Source organism: Rousettus aegyptiacus, unplaced genomic scaffold (assembly GCF_014176215.1).
Source record: "Rousettus aegyptiacus isolate mRouAeg1 unplaced genomic scaffold, mRouAeg1.p scaffold_m13_p_10, whole genome shotgun sequence".
Lineage (NCBI taxonomy): Eukaryota > Metazoa > Chordata > Mammalia > Chiroptera > Pteropodidae > Rousettus > Rousettus aegyptiacus.
Genome location: NW_023416285.1, coordinates 32,961,025 through 32,985,540, shown reverse-complemented (window position 1 = coordinate 32,985,540; position 24,516 = coordinate 32,961,025). Strand labels below are relative to the sequence as shown.

Genomic DNA, 24,516 nt, shown 5'->3' with positions numbered 1-24,516 from the left:
AAAACTCTCACTTCTGCAAAAATACTTAGAAATGTTTTTAGTTCTCCCTATCTACAACACTTCTTACAAATGAAATGAAGAAACATGAATTCTCCATATTTAATGAGCACCATTGTGTGCCAGGCTCATTAAATGATAACATAACTATTTCTATGTTATCTTTAATCCTTAAAAATCCTGCAAGAGAGACGTTACTCAGTTTGCTCACTGGAGAAAATAAGATCCTTAAAGAATAAATAACTTACCTCTAATACAACAAGACAGGTACAAATCAAACTAAGATCTGACTAACTACAAAGCCCCTCTTCTTTCTTCAAAGAGTACTAGAAAAGTGTGATATTGCAAATATCATTACAGAACTGATTTTAAAATGTTAAATTTTCATTAGCCTATTATATAGCTTTATATTTCATAACAAAATTCCTTTGGTTATCCATTCATTATTTTTACAAATATTTATCTAATTGCCTAATATGCATCAGGTATGTGAGAGGTTCTTGGATGGATAGCAAGACAGAGCTCTGAACTCATGAAGTAAAACTTCCAGTGAGGGAAACAAACAAATAACAGGTAACAGATAAAATAATTACAAATGGCAATTAGTGTCATGAAGAATACAAAATGCTCAGACACAAAATAACAATGGAAGATAGATGGGAAAGACCATTTATGCTGTAACCTACCACAAGAAGTAGCTTATTTTTGGAAGAATGGGTGAAATAGCATTCTTATAGAAAAAGAATGCAAAGACAATGGAAATATTGGTCATAACAGCATTCCTAGAAGACTAAAAATCATGTGGACAAGCTCTAAGGAAAAATTTCACATGTAGGATTAGAATTATTGGGTCATATGGTAATGCTATATTTAGCCTTTGGAAGAGCTGCCGAACTGATTTCCACAGAAGCTACACCATTTTGCATTCCTAAGGGTTCCAGTTTTTCTATGTCCTCACTTTTTATTTTACATTTTTTTATTAAAGTCATTCTAGCTTATGTGAAATGGTATCTCGTGATTTTGATTTGCATTTCCGTAATGACTAATAATGTAGGATATCATTTCATGTGTTTATTGAGCATCTGTAAATCTTCACTGAAAAAATGTCTATTTAAGTCTTTTGCCCATTTTTTAATTAGGTTGCTTATCTTTTTGTTATTTTAAGATAAATATGACTGCCTATGAAGATTAATGAAAAAAGTAAGATTGGAAGTGGAGATACCAGTTAGGAGGCTATTTCAGAAATCCAGGCAAGATAATGCTTTCTTGATTTTGCGGGGAGGATTATCCACAGTTTATTGAAAATATTATAGAACAGCAGAAAGATTCAAATAAGCTCCACATGGTGTTTTGAAGTTCATCTTAACTGTAGGCTGAGTGACCAGAAGGTTGGACAGACTACCAAAGTTCAAGAGCTTCAGTATTTCCTTAGTGTCAAGGTCAACTTCAACGACCTCCTGATCCAGAGCCGAGACTTCAGGAACATAATCATCTCTCCTTTTTCTCTCCCCTTCCTGTAGCTAGATGGAGAACCTCTCATGGGGCCTCTCTGAATCTGCTTCATCAGATGGGTGACAGAGCCTGCTATCTCACTGCAGAGCTTCTTGCTGGAAATAATAGCAATTGCCTCACACTCATACTTATTGGTACGGAAGTCACTGCCCAAGCACATGTAGTACTTCTCGATGACGACTTGGACTGCCTTCTTCAGGGTCTTGGTGTGAATGTGGCATTCTGGAGGGTCCCTGGTAAAATAGCACTTTCTTGCATTCTTTGACTAAAGAATAGCTCTGGTGATGATAATTATTATAAGCAGAAGACTGATAGTGTGATAAACTGTCTACAAAGATAGCCACCCCGAATTTCCCCTATCCTTTATAAACCCATGCCTTACTTCCCATAGAAGATGAAGTCCATTCCCTTCTGGAATTTGAGCTGGCCTGGTGACCTCTTTTGACAAAGAGAAGACAGTGGAAGCTACATTGTGCCACTTCAGAGCCTGAGCCTTAAATGGCATGACACTCTTGGAGCCTAGCGCCTCCACTCAAGTCCAATCACCTGGAAGGAAAGAGAGGCCCAGCCGGTTTCTAGTCATTACAATCATGACTGCCAATCCACCCAAGGAGCCACACATATGAATGAAAGCATCCTGCATACTCTGGAACACAGCCACATGAATTACCCTAGCTGATACCTATGGATCAGAAAAACCACCCAACTGAGTCCAACAAACCCAGAGAATTACTGCACTGTGAAGGTTATTTCCAGTAGGCCTAGAATTGTGTGGACTGGTTTGCTAAAGTATTAACAAGGTGCTGCTCCTGGGTCAAGTTATAAAACTATTGATTAACAGTCTTGCTTTGCAATTAGGGCTCTTATGAGTTTTAGAGTGTCTTGTATCAGCTTGTTTATATTGTTCACTGGTAACAGTAAGATTGATGATTTTCACTTGGCCTCAGTGAGACTCTTGAGGGCTCTACTATTGGTGTTGGTTATGTAATACAATATTTCTATGTGACCAGGAAAGGATAAGAAACTCTGACAAAACTCCATTTTGTTCTCCCTAGTTCTGAAATTTCCATGCATGTGTCAGTGGTTCCTCATTTAAGTCAGAAAGCATATCCTGGTATGTCCTTAGAAAGGAAAGACAATCAGAATTCACACCTCGCCTCTCTAGAACCCTTGCAGCCTTTAACTACAAATATCCTTACTTTAATGCTGTAGCTATTTGTATTCTTTTTCTGCAATTAAGTATCATCGTTTTGGACCCTCAGTCTTCTTTAGTGATGGAACCTCATCTGCCACTATTAGTAAAATCATGAAAAGTAACAAATTATTGATAAAGAAGGTATGGTACATATATGCAATGGAATATTACTCAGTCGTAAAAAATGAAATCTTACCATTTTCAACAACATGGGTGGACCTAGAGGCTATTAAGCTAAGCAAAATAAATCAGATGGAGAAAGACAAATATCTCATGATTTCACTTATATGTGGAATCTAAAAAACAAAATAAATGAACAAATAAAATGAAAACAAACTCATAGACTAAGAGAACAAACTGGTAATTGCAGATGATAGAGGGGTTGGGGGACTAAGTAAAAAAGATGAAGGGATTATGTCTATGGCCATGCCACCCTGAACATGCCCAATCTCATCTGATCTTGGAAGCTAAGCAGGGTTGGGCCTGGTTAGTACTTGGATGGGAGACCACCTAGGAATACCAGATACTGCAGGCATTTAAATATATATATATATATATGAAGGGATTAAGTACAAATTGGCAGTTACAAAATAGTCAGAAGGATGTGAAGTACAGCATAGGGAATATAGTCAATAATATTATAATAGTATGTATAGTGCCAAGTGGGTATTAGACTAATTGAGTGAATCACTTCATAAATTATATGAATACCTAACTGCTATGCTATACACCTGAAACTAATATAAAATAATATTGTCAACTCTAATTGAAAAATAAGAATTAAAAATGATCACAAATTGTTATTGTTTTAAGGCACTACATTTTAAGGTGATTGGCTATGCAAGAATAGATGACAGAAACAACACCTAACATTTACAAAGCACCTACTACAAGCCAGGCATTATTTCAATTCACGAATAAGAAAACTGTGACACAAAGAAGTTAAATTATATCCAAAAGCAAGATAGCTTGTAAGTAGTTGAGACAGATATAACTGGCTTCCAGTATAATCCCAATTATCACCTTCCCTTTCTACAGCCATCTGCCAGATAGGGGTGGTCATGTGACAGTCCTGGCTAATGAATGCAAGCAATTGTTAAATATAGAAAATGGAAGCCGGAGTAGAGTTGGAGGAAAGATTAGGTCAATTTTGAAACGTTAGTTTTATAGTTCCTATAAAACATCAAGGTAGAAATGTCTTAAAGAGAGTAATTCATGGAAAACTAGACTCAGTGGAGTGTTCAGTGTGTAAATACACATCAAAAGTGATTTGTGTATTTGGAAATGATCAGTATATACAGGTGGTACCTCAAGCCATGAAACTAAGTGATTTCTGGGAAAATTTTGTAGAGAAAAAAGAAAAAGGGCTAAGAATATTATGTAATATTTATATGATTCTAAGTATTATATGAATTTTAACACTATATTCTTACTATCACAAACCTTTTTTAATGGTCCATATGAACTTATAAATCATTCTAATCTTTAGAATTTATTCAAACAATTTTTAGATCATTTACTACATTCTTCAGCCAATATCAAGATTGAATATTATGGTAAGACTGAGGATTATTCCATTTTCCAGAGCTAATTAAAATGTATCTATTCTAATTCCTAAAAACAAAATGACATTTAGCATCTTTTTTCTATTATGTCATCATATAACAAAAAGAAACAAATTTATAAGCTACTCAAAATGAAAGTTGCAACTTAAAATATTTTCAGTATTCTTATATCAGCCTAATTTTTGCTACATGATTATACTTGGAACTATAATCTTAATAAAAGAAAATAGACTTTTCATTTCAAATTGAATATATTTAATAAGTATGTCACAGATATAGTTAACTTTTTAGGTGATTAAATCATAATGATTAATTGGACAGAGCAATATACAACCGACTTGTGAATATAAAAAAGAATGTGTGTCTATTATGTTCATTTCCATATTTGCAACATAAATTTTGGTTCATAGAGAAATCATAATGCATTCTTTGTTTCTGATAACAGGAGGCAAATATGTTCCATGTGATTTTTTTTAAAACAACTAATTAAATTTAAGCAGAACTAAAATAAACATAGTAAGGAACACTCTTAAGTCAACAAAAAAGATTTGAAAATAACTATATTAATAATAGCATTACAAATTGCCAGTGGGTCTCAGATATAGCACTTCGGTAATACACCACTGAAATGAGAAAATTAAATAAGTGACAGAAAGTGCTTAATAGAATAAATCATATACTAGTTAGTACACCATATGTTCAGTAACCGAAATGGAAAACAAAAGTGGCTTTTCCATGTAAATATAGACAAAGATATCAGGAGAGACAGAATTTAAATATAGGTTCAACTGTTTATTGTTGTTTTGGAGTACAGAGTTGTTTTATGCAGTTTCAAACATTTCAACATAAAATTGAGTAAATCTAAGCTACTTAGAATCCCTAATATGTCTGCTGAAATAACAGTTTATGTCAATACTGGTATTAGTAATTTAGCTGAGTCAAAAATTTAATATAGCAAATCTGAAGTTATACTGCCATGTTCTGAGCCAGACTAAATATGAGTAAATGTGGCTATCCTGAAAAACCTCACGAAATGATCAACAATTACATAAGAGTTTTGTGCTCAAAAATTTTTCACCAAGAGGCAATGTAGTTCCCCTGTTACTATTATATCCTATACATTGGATTATTTAATAGCAGTCAAAATTTATAATGCCTATTTTGGTAAATTAGTACTACATAAATGTTCAGAGTTCATTAACATTTATTACTGTGCAATGCAAAATGAGCTTTTGCATAGTTACTTAAGTGTATTCTTCCTGCTCTTTGCAAACTCCAATTCCTCTTTTTAAAAGAAAAAAGAAACAATAACACTTAACAAACAATACACAGATGATTAGACACAGCCAAATGAAATAATGTTAAGGGTCATATATCTTAAATAAAGCTAAAGAACCCATATAAGATTAATTGATAATTATACTCACAAGGATGGAAAATTTAAATGTCTACTAGAGCCAGGTAGGCAAATAAGTGTTTAATAGAAAACAGTGCACTAGAGATCACCTCCCCTCACCCCTAAGGGCAGCATTTAATCAGCCCCAATTGATTGGCTTTTGTTTCCTTTTTTTCATTTTTAAAAAAATGAAAAATCTGTATTTGTATATGAAATCCTACAATTTACAAATGTTGGCAACTAATTCAATTTTTTTTTAACTATGAACTGACCATAATCCACTTCTGGATAAAATTAAGCTGATTGGTCACTAATTCCACACTCTGCTCTTAGTCTAAATATAAATATACTACGATTACACCTACATATACAAATTCATACATATACCTCCAGATCTGGCAAAATCAAAGTCCAAAAAAGGTTCAATAAATGAATTGCAGTTTTCTGTACCTAGTTGTAGTATCATGATGAAATAATGTTCATAGTTACAAGTGATTAGCAGAAACTAGATCTTTACATACACTGATAGTTCTGAAACTAGGATTGCCTGGGTCTAAAGTAATCTCTGAAATGCTGTGTAGGAAAGGGGGTCAATTGTTCATATTTACTTTAACTAGATTATTGTGCAGTGACTACTGAGTCACATCAAAGCCTAATACTATGAAGAGACTGATTTTTTTCTTCACAATTCTCATTGCTATAAGAAAGACAATCTCTTTTCCTTTTGTATTATTGTCAATGAACACAAGTTAGAATTTTTCATACATCACTAAAAATGTATGGGAGATGTGTTGGTGGCAACCAGAAAATGACTGAAAGTAGGCTCATCTGGACAGATTTATAGACCTTCCCCTGAAGAGATAAGGTTAAAGATCAAGTCATCAGGTAATGAAAGTACCAGAATAAGAACTTTCTCTGACTGTAAGAGGATGTCAGTATGAATTTCATATGGATGGAGGGTCAAGAAGATGATGGGGAATTTCTGATTCCTTAAATTAAAGATACTTGTAACGACCTAAGAACACTGAAACAAACGAGGCATTTATTTAATACTCAAGATGAAGATTCCTTGTCTATAATTTCAATGGTAATGTTTCTTGAAGTCTGGCACCTGCACACTCCTAATCTGTGTGTATGAAGATCAGCAATTTTTGGCCATTTAAAAATATATATGTTTCTTAATTTTCATGATAACAAAAAAATATTTTTAAAATTAGCAATAAAATATCTTTTATTTCAATGAGAAGGATAATATTATTTGCAGTCTTTCACTAATGGAGTTTCATGTAATTCAATGGTAGATAGCTTAATTTACAATTTAGGTTATATGTGCAATTGATTACTCATGCTAACTTTTACAAAATTAGAAATTTCAAATTCACAAACATAGATCACTGTAAATGGCATCACGTATTTAGTGGCTTCCAGATAAATCTGGATATTCATATTAAATACAAATGGCCCAGAAATTATAGAGTGATGGCTCAATGATGACTACTTTTCAGCACTCTAATAGATGACAGATTCTAAATTTTACAGCCAAAAGCCTGTTGGATGTTTCATCTTAGAAGACGATAGTAAGTGGACTTCTAATTCACACTTGTTTTCAGTCCTGGAAATTATTTCTTCCTGCTCTGTTGCACCATTTGGATGTGGTTTATATATTAGCTAAATAATACATTATCAGTTTCTTTCTCCATAGACTAAAAGAGACATTGAGCTGGGAAAAATTCCAAATGGCTGTAACAAGCTATTTGTATTACAGTTTAATTGTCTTTTAAAGTCCTGCAAAAATATCCTCAACATTAAAAAGCATAGTATTTTATCTTGGAAATGATGAGTTCAGACCACTCAAGATACTAAGATTGCCATTTGAAAAAACCACATAAAATCCTAATGGTCTTTACTGGCATTAAATTTATATTTTATTTCAATAGCTCATAAGATCATCTGTCTCTTCAACAATATTCTTACTTCAGTGTGATCAGATGGTTGTATTACTCATTTCTTCATTACTCATATGTAAAACACATATATACTGATTGCAATTTAAATATATTCATATCTTTTACTTTTTATTTCAAATCCAATCTAAAGACAGAAAGCATAATGTTGATCATCAACTATTTTCTCTGAACAAAGCAGAGTATGGATTGCCACTCAGGTTGAATCTCTTATTTACATAATACTCTTCTATGCCATGAATATGTTTGGTGCTTTGTATTACTGACCCAAATGCAAGTTTTCAAGTCTATACATTCCATAAAATTAAATCAAAGACACACCACTTATCCCTTTGCTTGAGTTTTCAAAGCTATATATAACTAAATGTTGTCAAATTCTTCCACTCATATGTATATACACACTTAAAGGCCAATTCATATTCTGCAAATCAGTAGTTTAACACAAGTATAGACTAAAATATCTTACATGTTTGAACAGATATTAGTACAGTTTTATAGAAGCTCTTGCACACATATGCTACTGTTATTATATGACCTTTGATTTTATCATTTAATTATGAAATTTCGCTGTGCTTCTCAGCATAATTATTGTCACTGACTTTTCAGCTAATTTTATAAGAATTCAGGTAGAACTGCTTTTGGTCACAAACATCAGCAAACCCAATGTTGCCTTTAAAAATAAATTTTTATTTTTCTCATAAAGCAAGAAGTCCAGAATAGGTTATATAAGCATTGATTCAGTGGCTCAACAATGTCAGTACTCAAGTCTTTGAGATTTTCTTGAACATTTGCTCATTTTTATATATCATAGTCATAAAATAATTACTGTAGATTCAATTACTTCATCTACAGTCCAGTAAGTATACAAATAATAAGAAAAGGGCAAAGAGTAAAGAGGCTGTTCTTTGTTATTAGGAGGTTATTTTTTAGCTGAGTGTCAAATTAAGACTAGTTCGACTTTAACTGAATTTGAGGATTAATTAATGGAGTCAGCAAGCAATTGACAAAATGACTACTGAAATTGTATGTCATCAGTGTTATGTTTCCATGCCTTTTCCAACTTCTAACGGCAGTCCCCATTCTTTGGCTGATGGCCCCACATCACTCCCAACTTCTACTTTCATCATCACATTGCCTTCTCTCCTCTGCTTCTATTGTCACATTGCTTTCTCCGACTCAAACTAACATTCCTCTGTCCCTCTTATAAGCGTCCTTGTCATTACATTGGGTACATCTGACTAATCCAAGACAATATCTCCATATCGAAATCCTTAACTTAATCTCATCTGTAAAGTTATGTTAAGTAACATAGTCACAGGGTCCTGGGATTAGAACTTGGCCATAATTTGGGGTATAATACTGTTTCCACCACAGTCAGCTCTCTGGTTCCCAAAAATTCACATCCATCTCACATTCAAAATACATTCACCCCATGCCACCATTTCCAAAAGTTACAACAGCAACAACTCAAAGTATGAAATCTCATCAGAATTTCATCAAATCAAAAGTTTCAAATTGCATCATTATCTAAATCATATAAATCAGGTATGGATGAGCTCTATATATATTTCACCTGGGGCAAAATTCCTCTCTACCTGTGGATTTATGAAACTAGAAAACAAGTTATCAGCTCCCAAAATGCAATGGTGAGACACTCATAGAACACCAAACATAGGCATTTCCATTAAATAATGAAAAAAAAAAAAAGTCAGCCATCCCAAGCAATTTCAAAATCCTGTCAGGCACACTCTATTAGGTCTCAAGCCCTGGCTCACAGCTTTACCCTCAGCGGCTGAAGCTCTGGCTCCCAAGTCAACCTTCCTTTACCATGAAGGACAGAATGTGCTTCCAGTTCCAGTTTTATAAATGTTTCCTACAGATAGAATTGTGCTGTTTGGAGCCTTCTTTCATTTCTCCTTTCTGTCTCTTTTAGTCTAAGCTGGCATTGTTGATGTTGATGTAAAATTCTCATGAACCTTGTGGGTCTCTGTGTCTGACACAGGAATTCCACTTGAGAGGTTCCTCCACAGGTTTTTTCTAGATTATCCCATGTCTATTTTTGGCTTCTGCTGAACTGGCTGAAGGGATCCATGAGTCACACAAGTAATTTCTGCAAAGAACTCTCTGTCTGACTACTCAAATCCTTTCAAGGAACTAGCAAAAGACTGTTCAGACTCAATCATGGCTTTCTCTCTAGAGCACACTTTCCTGACAGTGAATCTACTAATTTAAGTGTTTTTTTTTTCATTCTGTATAATCAAGGTTGAATATTTTCCAAATCATCAAGTCTTGGTTCCCTTGGCTTAATAATTCTTCCCTCAATTTATCTTTTCCCGTCCACATTTTAGATAAGCAGCAAGAAAAAAATCTAAGTGTACTTCAACACTGTTCTTATAAATCTCTTCATCCAAATATCCAAGAACATTCCTTACAAATTCTACTTTCCACATAACTGTGTAAGATAAATTCAGCTAAGCTTTCTGCCACTAAATAATGAGGGTTCTCTTAAAGTTTCCAATAACATGTTCCACATTTTCTTCTGATCCCTTGCTAGCAATGCCTTTAATGTCCATATTTCTACCAACAGTCTGTTTGTGATGATTTAAGTATTCTCTAAGATGATATGGGTTTTCTCTACCATGCTCTTAACTTTATTCTGAGTACTTTTCAGAAGATTCTTTACTATTCATATTTCTACTAACATTTTATTCAAAGCGATCTAAGCTCTTTCTTTCATGCTTGTCACAACGCTTTGGCCTCTTCTCAATACCCAAAATTCCAAAGCTACTTCCACGTTTTTAGGTATTTGTTACAGCAGCATCCCTCTTTCAGGTACCGAAATCTATATTAATTTCCTATTGCTGCTCTAACAAACTATGACAAACTTAGTGGCTAAATACACACATTATTTTATGGTTTGAAAGTCAAACATCCTAAAATCAAGGTGTTGGCAGGGCTGCATTCCTTCTGGAGTCTCTAGGGGAGAATTTTATTATTTATTTATTCATTCATTTATTCATTCATTTATTTATTTATTGCCTTTCTGTTTTTAGAGGTGGCCTATATTCTTTGGTTGATGTCCCTGTATTACTCCAATCTCTGCTTCTGTTGTCACATTGCCTTCTGACTTTGACTCTCCTGTATCCTTCTTACAAGGGCTCCTCTGATCACACTGACACTGCCCAGATAATCTAGGATACTGAATCCATTTCCAAATACTTAATCATATCTGCAAAGGTCTTTCACCATGTAAGATAACACATACCTTTCTTCTGGAGATTAGGACTTGGGCATCTTTGGGGGATTATTTTTGTACCTACTAAATAAGATTTACTTCCTTGAGCCTCTTTTCTCCCCTAATCAGATTTTGCTTGGTAAATTTATACTGCCTTGTTAGCACTTCAATATATAGAAGCAGATTTTTTAAATTTACCTTTAAAAATGAAAAGACTAGCAAAGAACTAGAATATTTATAGCACATCTAAAAGACATTAGGATTGGTATCCAGAACATATAACAATTGCCTACAAAAATATAAACAGAAAATTCACAGAAAAGGAAATAGGAAAAAATAAATATAAATATGTCTACTTACATAATAACCAGGGATATATAACTTTAAAAGATTCACATACTTATCACACTAAAGTGAGAAAAATACAAAGTACTGGTGAGGATGTGGTGAAATAAAATGCTTAACCCAAAGTTAAAAGGGTAAGTCAATACAACCACTTTGTAATGGTGTTAATCATATGATAGAATATTATACCAAAGTAGAATGAATTAAACATAGCTGCTTACATAAATGTGAGTAAATCCCCTAAGAGTTGGGTAAAAAGTTTTAAAACAGCAAATTATGATAGTATTTATGTAACTTCTAAGTAGATCACAATATGGATCAGTGTCTATGCTATAAAATGTTGTTAAAATGTACTAGAAGATAAATACGAAATTCATGATGAGATTTGCCTTTTAAAAAGAAAAGTATGCATGAAATGGAAAACAAAGGGGCCTTAAGCTTATATCTTATATTTTAAAAAAAAGAACCAAATTAAAATTAGAACAACTGCACTGCGAAACATACAAAGTAATGGGGCAGAAGGAGTAACTCACAAGTTTGGAAAAGATGAAGCAATATATTATGGTCTGGCCCTGTTTCTCTTGGCTTTCTGTTTTAACCCACAAAAGACGATAAAATAGGTACACAAATGTATGGAGGAATTCTAGGTGCTTGAGAATAAAACTCTATTCTGGATAATAGTTCATATAAATAGAGATAGAAGTAAAGCAATTAATCTTAGATGAAGAACAAAGTTTCTCTTCAACTCAATATAGAAAGAGCAAGTAAAATTATACGTAGGTTTTTGATTTACAGAGCAAAACAAAGCACATATAAAAAGTTTTGAGTTCTCTTTTCCTTTAAAGTAGAATTTGTGGAAGCTTTAATTAGTTAAAAACAATGCTAAATAAGAATTAAGTTCATGGGATAGAAGAGTCTCCAATGGATAGTGAACTTGAACTTGAAGTTTTAGAATAAAATGGATCTGAGCCAAAATATCAGGCTGATCATATAATAGCCATAAAACCACAGCCAAATTTGTTTTCTCAACTTAAAAATAAGGATAACACTAAAAGGAACCAGGGCTCCATTAAGAAATGGTTGATTACATATCTTATGAGAATGAGCTTGGAACACTGTATTATACCAGAAAGCAAGAAAGGGATCAAAGCCTGCTAGGTTTAAATAAAAAGGAACTAAGTTAAATTAGGTTCCCAATTACCAAGAATGAAAGATGTTGGGCACCAATCAGAATATTGATTGAAACACACATAATATATCTAACTCTTAAATTCATAATCATTTTTTTTTTAAATCATTGGTCATCATTGGAGGATTCTAAGCAACACTGCATTATTTTGAAAAGTGGTATAAGTAAAAGGAATAAATCAACCATTAACCTTGATTTCTCTATATGAACTGTACCCCAGTATAATCAAATAGTTATGTGTATTTCAACTTATAAATTAGTGAAATTATATTATAGAATATCACCACTTTGCAAACCATAAGAAATAACTAGATATAGATTATATCACCAAAAAAAGAGAAAACAGACATTATGTACTTCCTGATGGAAGTGTACAATACCACCTATGAAGTAGTCTTGCTGAAAAGATTGAACATTAATCTGATTAAATCTCTAGGTCTAACTACTAATTTGTAGGAAGTACAAGAGACAAAGGAACATATTAAAAGACACCACTGGGAAATACCAAAGCCAGACTGTGAGAAATTTAATATCTCATCACTTATCATTGTATCTTTTCTTATAAACCCCCTGAAATAAATAGTCTGATTCCATATTTTGATATTTAACTGCTGACAGCTTTTAAAACTTCACCTCTCCCTATTCCCCTTGCCCATATCTGCGCAAGTTAATAAAAAGCCTTAGTGCTCCCTCCTTTGGACCTGGCAAGAGTTTCAAACCCTACCAGCAGGTGGGAATGCCCAGCCTGACCTTACCTGCTAACCACATAAATAAATAAATAAATAAATAAACAAACAAACAGACAGACAGACAAACAAACCCAAGCTGAATAATTCAAAATTAAGTAGAAAAATTTGATTAAACAAAAAATTATGAAAGTTGAATTTTGAAAGTTAACTAATAATTCAAACATGATTCACACTAGAAAATTTGCTCTCATTCTTTAAAATGTAGATTTTAAAATTATCCAATATTTTATGAAATTATCCAATTTTTTATGGAGTAATTCTGATATTATAATCTAACATTTGTTATCACTACTACAGACTAAATGTACAAAACTCCAAATAAAACACAGGCATCAATGACATAACATCACCCCTTTCTAAAAATTAGATGTTCTGTGCTAAAATAACAATTATAATGCATATACATGAACCTAAAATCTCTAACAATTTTTTATATAGTAACTAAAACTGTATAAAATGCCTATATATGTAACAAACTATGTTTAGGAAGTAAAATGTTAAAACATAACTTCCTGATAATCAAACACTTCATATAGCTATTAACAAACAGTTTCTATGCATGTTTTAACACTATGATGCCTGCCTTAGCCTAATGTATATAAGAATTTAATACATGATAAACATCACAAATCGATAGATTATTCAAAATGAACTTTTGTTTGAATAGTCCAGGAACAGATACTCTTTTCTTCACTAAACTTGAACAAGAGACTATGAGGCTATTAAATGCAGCAGCCTTCTTGTCACTATTAGGAAAATCCTATAGGTTAAAAAAAAAAAAAAAAAAACAGTATAGAAGAGATTCTCAGAAGCAAATGAGAAACAAAGTTCTGGAATAAATTCCCTTTCTATTTAAGAAAGATTGAGTTTGGCTTATGGTCACCTGCTATACTTACAAAGAAAAGCATATACCTATAAGGAGCATGCAAAGTAAATAAATACATACTTAAAAAATCTCATCCAACAATGTAGATAAGTCAGAAACTCCTTCACCACCAATCTTTCAACTACACAGAGCTACTCTGTCTAAATAACTACACCAATAATATCTAGGCTATTTCTGCTATTTCATCACAACAAAGCAATAGAGTTTAAATATAGAGGCACTCAGAAGACCACTATTAGTTAAGATGTTGACTAATACTATTGCAGTTTATGTTTAAGCTGTATGTTTTATAACTGCAACTTTATTGGGGTAAGTGAATTTGCAAATACATGTATCCATGCTTTAATTTGGAGATCTGTATGCAGTTTAGTAAAGTACTACATTATAATGTGTTTTGTGAGTAAAGAGATGTTGATACATTATTCATTTTATATAATGTTCTCTATAAATTATGCTATGACTTAAACACAATAATTTGAGGCCTCAGAATCTTCAGCTACTTAGAAGTAAAACAATATGTATCAAATATAGATCTACCAAAGCTGAGGAAGTTTGTTTTCATAGATCAAAAATGTACTATTTATAATATAATCAAATGTATCACCCCTGTATATATTTAAATTACTTTATTAACTAAAAAAATTTAATTACATTTTTGATGGAAAATGTAATCCAAACTGGTTCTCACAAAAGACAAATTGAGTATGGCTATATAGTGTGTCTTAATGCAGAGTTATTTGTCAAAATTTAAAGGGAAAGCCACACTTTAATATTTATTCCATTTGGAAAACAGCTTGTGCCACAATCCTTTACCCATATCTAACAAGAAAATATATCTTCATCTGTAGGAACACTGATAAAAGACAGCAGAAATAGCAACAAATACATCCTCTTTCTACTAGACCGACAATTAATGTTACCATTCATGAGTCAGGAAGATATAATATCCATAAATCACCTTCACTATTAAGTGCATAACATATACTCAAATTGCCTAATTCATTCTCTCTACCTATAGCTGTACAACCTAAGCTTATGAATAAATAACTGTTTTATTTATTCATAAGCTTATTATTTCTGACAATCAATATCAGAAATAATAAGCTTATGAATAAATAAAACAGTTATTTATTCATAAGCTTATTATTTCTGACAATCAATATCAGTTATGGTCATTTTTATTAAAGGTATAATATGCATTCAGAAACATGAAAAAATTATTCTTTTTTTTTAAGAGTTTAGCATTTATGTCAGAAGGCTCAAGATTCAAACATGGCTTCATTAACTTCATTAAAACACAGAAAATGTTTCCTTCTCACCTCTCTCCTTTTCAGGAATTTAAACTATCAATGCAGTGAACTGAGTCAAACATTCTCTCCTTCTATAAAAATACTTATATAAGAAGAGATTAAAAGTGCTTATTTATAGAGAGGTGGGCTTTTTTTTCAGAAAGCAATCTAGAACTATATCTCAGACAAGTACCTGATAAAAGTCTGAATTCCACAATGTAAACACTAAAGAGATTACTTTGACCTGAAGTAAACTCATAGCAGAATTATTGATATAGCTCCTATAATATTCAATTTAAAGAATTCATTCTAATGAACCACAGTAATTTCGCTATTAAAAATAAACAATTAAATAGTTTAAACTTTTGAATAGTATTGCTTATTATTCTGCAATTGGAAGCTAGAGAGCCTGTACTTCTGATAGTAAATATCTTAATTATCTTTCAACCAATCATTTCAAAAAAGGTTCAGCTGCTTCATAAAGTTTTAGAGCAGAAAAGGAGAGTAATATTAACTTATAAAATAAGTTTAACATCTTATCTTATGTCTTAAGAGCCCCCATATCCAGATAATGTACTATTTTTACTACATTATTTCAGTATAAAGTAAAAAGAGATGAGGGATAGGAGTAATACATTTTTTAAAGGTTTTCAACAATATCCACTGAAATAAAAGGGGTTTCCTGCTAAACTTGTATCTTTTAACTTTTTTGGGGGGGTTGAAGCCCTAATTATCTTTATTATGCATAATATTAAGATAAAAATTATATTTAATTAGGTATTATAGAAAATAATCCTTCCGTTCTTAAGTCTATAGTTTTTCTATTAACATCTAAAATCCTATGTTCCATTTACTATTGAAATTAGAAGAAAACAAAAGCAGTTTTTAAATTTTCACTTCTCTAGTAAAAGTTTTTTCTGATGGTATGTTCTAAAGGACCTAGATTATCTAAACTTAATCTTAACTCCACAATGAGATGTTGATTTTATAAAGTAATTCACAATCTTTTATATATCTCCTTTTATGTATGTACATCAAGAAACATCCTAACCTCTGCCCCTGCCACCACAGGGGCTTTGATGTCCCATCTGCCTAGAGTTCACTTCTCTTACTTCCTCTAATTTATGCTCACCTTCAGATCTCACCTCAAACCTCACTTCTAAAGGAGAGCTTTTTCCTTAATTTCCCTGACTAGGTCAAATTCCTTTATTTGAACTCTCAAAACCCTGAGTACCTCTCTTCCCTAGTATTTGTTTTTGTGATGCTTTTCTGCTAGACTGGCTATAAAATCCCACGGTAAGAGACTACATGTACTTCTGTTCACCACTGTATCTCCAGAGGTTAGCTGAGTACCTAGATTATGGCAGAAGCTTATTAAATATATGTTGAATAAATTAAATGACACGCAAGTATTTTTAAATGGTTATTAATCTGAATACCTTCTGAGTTTCTTGTTAACATTATAGTTAACCAAAATCAAGAGAAGAAAATTATCTGTTTTTTCCTTAAACATGTGTATGGTTTTTCTGGATCCAGACTCAAACAATGAGTTCCAAAAGGTGCATGTGGGAATATGAGTACAGGGACAACCTACATGCTACTGCATTCCAGAATATAAATATGCACCATTTTTAAATTAAAAAAAAGTATTTTAAAAATATATGTGCAAACACATGTTTTTCGTTCAACTGTAATTGTTCAACTATATAAATGTATCAATTGCCATTTTGTTGAAACACTTGCATTGTAATACATATTTTTAATCATAGGAGGATTTAGTATTCTACATATATGTTCTCTAGATAATTAAGAAGTATTCTTTAAATAACTGAACTTTTAAAATTAAAGTATTTTAGCTATTCAGTAGTAATTCTCTCAGAAATTAATGATATGTGAAATCTTCTGTCACAATGAGCAGCTCTAGAAAGCTATTATAATTCTTGTGTGTGTTACCTTTAAAGTTTTCCCTTCTCCTGTCATCATGACTTGCTGCAGTCAGTGCACCCCTAAGGTTTTTTTAATTGCTGTGGGCTGTCAATACACGATTACACATTCTTCTCTAGTGCACATGAAACATTCTCAAGTGTAGATCATATGTTAGGACACAAAACTAGCCTCAACAAATTTAAGAAGACTGATCATACCAAGCATATTCTCTGACCATACTGCTTTGAAACTGGCAATCATCACAAAAAGAAAGTGGGAAAAACCACAAATATCTGGAGAGTAAACAACAAGCTGCTAAAGAATGACTGAGTCATAGATGAAATAAGAGGAGAGATCAAGAGATACATAGAAACAAATGAGACAGAAAATACAATACATCAAAACTTTTGGGATCCAGCAAAAGCAGTAATAAGAGGAAAGTTTATATAATTATAGGCCTATCTCAAGAAACAAGAAACATCTCAAATAAACAACCTAACATTATATCTTTAAAAACCGGAAAAAGAATAAATGAAGCCCAAAGTCAGCAGAAGAAAGGAAGTAATCAAAATTAGAGCAAAATTAAATGAAATTGAGAACAAAAAATCAATAAAAAAAATTAACGCAACAAAGAGCTAGTTTCTGGAAAAGATTAACAAATTGATGAACCCCTCGCTAGACTCATTAAAGAAAAAGATAAAGGGCACAAATAAACAAAATCAAAAATGAAAGAGAAGTTATGACAGATAACACCAAAATACAAAGCGTCCTACAAGAATACTATGAAAAATTATATGCCACCAAATTCTATAATCTAGAAGAGATGGACAAATTCTTAGAAACACACAAACTTCCTAGACTGAATCAAGAACTGAAAAATCTAAATAGACCGATCAGCGGTATAGAAACTGAAACAATCATCAAAAACCTACCAAAAAGTAAAAGTTGAGGACCAGATGGCTTCATTAGTGAATTCTACCAAAGATTCAAAGAAGATTTAATACTTATTCTCCTTGAACTCTTCCAAAAAATTGAAGAGGCGGCAAAACTTCCTAATTCATTTTATGAGGCCAATATTGCCCTGCTACCAAAACCTGGTGAAGATAACACAAAAAAAGAAAACTACAGACCAATATCTCTCATAAACACAGATGTAAAAATCCTAAATAAGATACTAGCAAACTGAATACAGCAAAATATTAAAAATATTATACACCATGATCAAGTAGGCTTCATACTAGGGGCACAGGGATGGTTCAACATATGTCAATCTATTACTGTGATACACCACATAAACAAATTAAAAAACAAGAATCATATGATCACTTTGATAGATGCAGAATAGCCTTGGACAAGATACAGCATCCATTTATGATCAAAACACTTAACAAAATTGGTGTAGAAGGAAAATACCTTAACATAATAAAGGCCATATAAAACAAACCCTCAGCCAACATTATATTTAATAATGAAAACTAAAAACCTTTCCTCTAAGATCAGGAATAAGACAAGACTGTCCACTATTGCCACTGTTATTCAATACAACATTGGATGTTCTAGTGAGTGCAATCAGGCAAGAGAAAGATATAAAAAGCATCCAAATAGGAAATGAAGAAGTCAAACTATCACTATTTGCATATGACATGATTCTATATATAGAAAACCCTAAAGATTCCACAAGAACACTACTAGAAAAAATAAGCAAATACAGTAAAGTTTCTGGATACAAAATCAATATACAAAAATCTATAATATTCCTATACACTAACAGTGAATTTTCAGGGGGGGGAAATTCCTTTGGCAATTGCAACAAAAATAATAAAATACCTAGGAGTAAACCTAATGAAGCATATAAGAGACTTATACACTGAAAACCATGAAACATTATTAATAAAAGAATTCGAAGACATAAAGAAATGGAAATATATTCCATACTCATGGATTGGAAGAATCAACATAGTTAGAATAACTTTATTACCCAAAGCAATATATAAGCAATCCTTATCAAAATTTCAATGGCATTTTTAAAAGAAGTAAAACAAAAATATTGTCATATTTCTACAGAAACACGAGACCCCAAATAGCCAAAGCAATCCTGAGAAAAAAGAACAAGGCCAAAGGTATCCCTCTACGTGACTTCATATTATACTACAAAGCAACAATAATCAAAATAGTATGGTATTGGCAAAAAAACAGACACACAGATCAATGGAACAGAATTGAGAGTCTAGGCATAAACCCTCATATACATGGATAAATAATTTTTTAAAAAGAAGTCTTTATGCACAATGGAGTAAGAAAAGCCTCTTCAATAAACAGTGCTGGGAAAACTGGAAAATCACGTGCAAAAGAATAAAACTAGACGCTACCTGTCACCATACACCAAAATTGACTCCAAATGGATCAAAAGACCTGAATACAAGGCTTGAAACAATAAATAGCAAATAAGAAAACAAGTATCAAACTCATGGACCTTGGATTTAGAGGGGACTTTATGAATTTGACTTCAAAAGCAAGGGAAGTAAAAGCAAAAGTAAATAAATGGGACTATGTCAAACTGAAAGGCTCTGCACAGCAAAGAAACCGTCGACAAGGCAAAGAGACAAAGATCTGAGTAAGAGAAGATATTTGCAAACAACATCTCCAATAAGGGCCAAATATCCAAAATACACGAAGAACTCACACAACTCAACAATAAAAAAACAAACAATCCAATTAAAAAATGGGCAGACATTTCTCCCAAGAAGACATATAAATGGCCAACAGACCTATGAAAAAATCTCACTAGCTATTAGGAGGTTCTTTATTCTCAGGATGGCTTTGGCTATTCGGAGTCTTTTGTGCTCCCACACAAATCTCATGATTTCCTTGTTCTACTTCTTTAAAAAATACCATTCCGATTTTTTTCTTTTTAGGTTTGGCTCTGGTCTTTTTTTTTTTTTAATTTATTGGGATAACACTGGTTAATACAATTATAGAATTTTCAGGTTTATATTATAATTTGACATCTATATATTCTATTGTGTGTTTACCACTCAAAGTCTAATTTCCTTCAGCTACCATATATTTGATCCCCTTTACCCATTTCACCATTGTGATTTTGATGGGAATTACATTAAATCTGTATATTGCTTTGGGTAATAAAATCATTTTAACTAGTTGATTTTTCCAATCCATGAACATGGAATATCTTTCAACTTGTGTCTCCTTCTATTTCATTTAATAATGTCTTATAGTTTTCAATGTACAGCCAACTGTAAATCAAAACCACAGCGACATACCACCTCAAACCTCTTAGAATGACTATCATCAACCAGACAATAAGTTTTGGAGATGTTGTGGAAAAAAAGGAACCCTCAGCTGGTGGAAATATAAATTGGTACAGCCACTGTGGAAAACAGTTTTGAGGCTCCTCAAAATATTACCGTGCAACCCAGAAATCCATCTTCTGAATATCTACCCAAAAAATTTGAAAACATTTATCTGTAAAGATATGTGCATTTCTAATGTTCATTGCAGCATTATTCACTAACATGCCAACTACAATCAAACCTCAGCTACAACAGGAAGGCACACACAACCCACAAAGAGACACTCCTGGAGTACCTGGCTCAGGCAGTCAAGGAGACTGCGCCACGGGGCCTCACAGGACACCTACTACATAAAGTCAACCTACAAGAATGGGAGATATAGCAGGTATACTTAATATATAGGAACAAAAACAGAAAGAAAGCCAAAATGAGGGGGCAACAAAGTAAATCCCAAATGAAAGGACAGGAAAAAATACCAGAAGAATAACTAAATGAAATAGTGTCAACCAATCTACCAAATACAGAATTCAAAACACTGGTTATAAAGACATTCAAAGAATTTAGTGAGAAATTCAATAAAGAGATAGTAATATAAAAAAAGGTATAAAAACCATAAAAAAATACAGACATTAAGAAGATGACAACTATAATGAAAAATGTACTAGAAGAAATCAACGGCAAATTAAATGAAGCAGATGATCAAATCAGCAATATGGAAGACAAGATGGTAGAAAACAAATCAGAACAGCAAACACAAAAAAGTTTTTTTTTTTTTTTCTTTTTAATGAAGATAGTTTAAATGACCTCTGGGACAACATCATTCCATTGTCTTCTGGTTTCCCAACATTTTTGTTGAACAATCACCTGAGGGTTATTTTTATTCCTTTAAAAGTACTGTGTCTTTTTCTCTGTCCATGTTTAAGAATTCCTCTTTTGTATTTAGTTTTCAACAATCTTAACATGTGCTTTGATGTGGTTTACTTTGTTTATCCTGCTTGAAGTTTGCAGACATTCTTGAATCTGTGTGTTGATGTCTTTTGTCCCTTATAGAAAATTCTCATCCAGCATCTCTTCACACAGTGCTTCTACCCCATTTGCTGTTTTTTCTCCTTCTGGCATGCAATTAGACATATGTTTCATAAGCCTTTTGTATTATTTTCTGTGAGTCCTAATCTTTAATTGTCTGTTTTTCAGTATGAATATTTTCTACTGAACTACCCTACAGTTTATTAATCTTTTTTTCTGCTCTGGGATTAATAAAATGACAGAGTCCTCTTAGTTCTAATCTTCTATAAAATCTATCAATTGAGTTCTTAATTTCATGTATTGTATTTTTAGTATTAAAATCTCCATTTGATTTTTTTATAAACTTGGTTCTCTATTAATTCTCCAGTTTATTTCTTATTCTTGAACATATTAATCATAATTAATTTGAAGTCTGAGAATCGAATATCCTGATCAAGTATCGGGTCTGATGTCCTCTTGTACTATAACTGAACCCTGGATATTTCATGCCAAAAAAAAAAATGTATAAACTCTGAATTATGTTATCTTTTTCCAGAGAGAATTTATTGTCCCGGTGTCTTGCAGTTAAATAGAGATAGATCGTCTTGGGCCAATCAGGGATTAAGAAAGTTTGATGCTGGGTTTAAATCTTTGTGGAAACTGACCTATTTCCTATTTGCCTTATTCCTGACAATCTGAAGTATTTACCAGGGCTCCTGTTTCTGAGGAGTACTTCATCTCTATTTTCTGTGTCTAGCACCATGACACTGCTTAATCAGGCTACATTTTCAGATGCAACTTTCTACTTGGATTCTTGGCTTCCTGCCTGCACATCTTAGAAATCAACAAAACCGTGGGAAGAAAAACAGCAGAGAATGCCAGCATTACTTTTATGTTATTCCCTTCAATCAGTATTCTTAGCTCCTCAGCCTTGAAAAAATTTCAATTTTTTGTATTCCCAACCTTGTAAGACTGATGAAAGATTTTTTACCACCTATTTCTGCTCACATTTTAGCCTTTCTTCCTATGTTACTTACAAATCAAAACAATGCCTTAAAGTAAAAATTTCCGAAGAATGACAGGTTAACCTCAATGTACTTCTCTGGAATCTTTATTCTGTAAGTCATATCTCCTTTGGTGGCTCTCTGTTGCCTTTGGCTATTTAGAAATCATATAATTATCCAGCTTCTACCATTGTTCTCAGCAGGATATTTGGTCTCACATAAGCTACTCCAGTATAGTCAGAAACAGAATTCTTCACTATTCTTTTTTTAAGATACCAAAACATGATTTAATAATATTGAATGAGAAGGAAAAAAATGAGTCATGTAATAATAAAACCCAACCTCAATAATTAGAATGTATTCTATAGATTATGAAAAGAAATTCCTCTATCCTTCAGAACAATGCACAAAATTTTATATTTTTCTGAGTTTAACTATAAAATTTGAAACCCTTGAAGTATTTCAGGAAGTAATGATCATACTATTTTAAAAGGCATTAAAAAACAAATGACTGCTAAAGCATCCAATAATCCAACATAAAAACTGATGGATAAAGAAGCTACAGTACATATATACAATGGAATATTACTCTGCCATAAGAAGAGATAAAATATTGCCATTTGTGACAACATGGACAGACCTTTAGATAACCATTCTAAGTGAAATAAGCCAGACCGTAAAAGCTGAAAATCACATGATATCATTTACATGTGGGATATAAACCTAAAAGCGACAAATGAACAGGACAAACAAACGGAGATTCACGGACATGGACAAGATACTAGTGGATAACAGAGGGTAGGGGGGAAGGGAGAGGGGAAAGGTAGATGGGGTAAAAGGAGTCAAATATTATGTGGTGACAGAAAAAATCGAACTATGGACGATGAACACACAATGCAATGTATATATATATGCCTTACTATTTAATTGTATGCCTGAAACACTGAACTTCTTTAACCAATGTCACCATAATAAAAATTTTTTAAAATTTTTTTTAATTAAAAAAGTGAAAATAAGAACTAAAAACCCAGAACACTACTTAATTTGTAAAAGAGAAGTCTTTTAAATTTTTATTAAAATTGATATAATCTTAATCTCATAAATAGCTTACTGTTTTCTAGTTCATATTTTTAATCACAATTTAAAATGTCAATATATTTGTTTCCATACAAACATTTGATGTAAATTCAAGAAGATGCTTTTTGAAAATTTGTAGAGATTTAAGAATCATTGAAACAAATGTTGAGATTGGTCATGTGTGATTTTTGACATTAAAAAGTTACGGGTATTTCAAAGTTCATATCTTTGCTTAAGACTGCCATTTCAAACAGTCAATCCTCATGTTCACTGCTAACAGCATCATATTGGAAGACATTTGATGTAAGAGTTGTAAATGCCAGCAATATCTCTAAAAGTCACTATAATTTTAACAGGTATATTTAGAAAACCTAATCTCATTCTCGATTATAGTACCACTGTATGTTTATGCAAAAACTACAATTGTACTTTATTAACTAAAAACTGAGTTCTATTAAAAATTACCCACACATTAAAATATACAAAATAATATATACGGTAATAGAATTTTTTCTACTCATCATCAGCTAACATGTGCTAAAGACTCCCTGATCTAGGCATTTAATTGACAAACAAAATAATGCTATTTATAATGCCAAAGACCTTGTAGTCATGATTCTCAAAGTTTGTTACAATGACCCCTGGGGAGTCCCTCACATCCTTTCAGGGAATCTTCATGATCAAAATTATTTTCATAGTAACACTATCTTAGTTTATTTGTGCTCATATAACAAATTTTCATAAATAGGTAACTTAAACAACAGAAATTTATTTCTCACAGTTCCCAAGGCTGAGATGTATAAGATTCAGTGTCAGGTGAGGGCTCGCTTCCTGGTTCACAGACAGCAGGGTTCTCACTGAATCCACACAT

General features: G+C 32.4%; 2 protein-coding genes and 1 pseudogene across 2 annotated transcripts in view; 1 reads left to right on the top strand and 2 right to left on the bottom strand.

The window, feature by feature from the left end:
- STPG2 (sperm tail PG-rich repeat containing 2) overlaps positions 1-24,516 on the bottom strand; it is a 250,177-nt gene that overhangs the window by 179,382 nt on the left and 46,279 nt on the right. The gene's annotated exons all lie outside the window — the stretch shown is intronic.
- LOC107521735 (40S ribosomal protein S17-like) lies at positions 1,305-24,516 on the bottom strand. The gene is given in 3 exon segments (XM_036227342.1): positions 1,305-1,528; positions 1,531-1,742; positions 24,425-24,516. Coding segments are annotated over 3 exon segments (528 nt in total).
- On the top strand, positions 3,121-3,239 carry LOC118608749 (annotated as a pseudogene).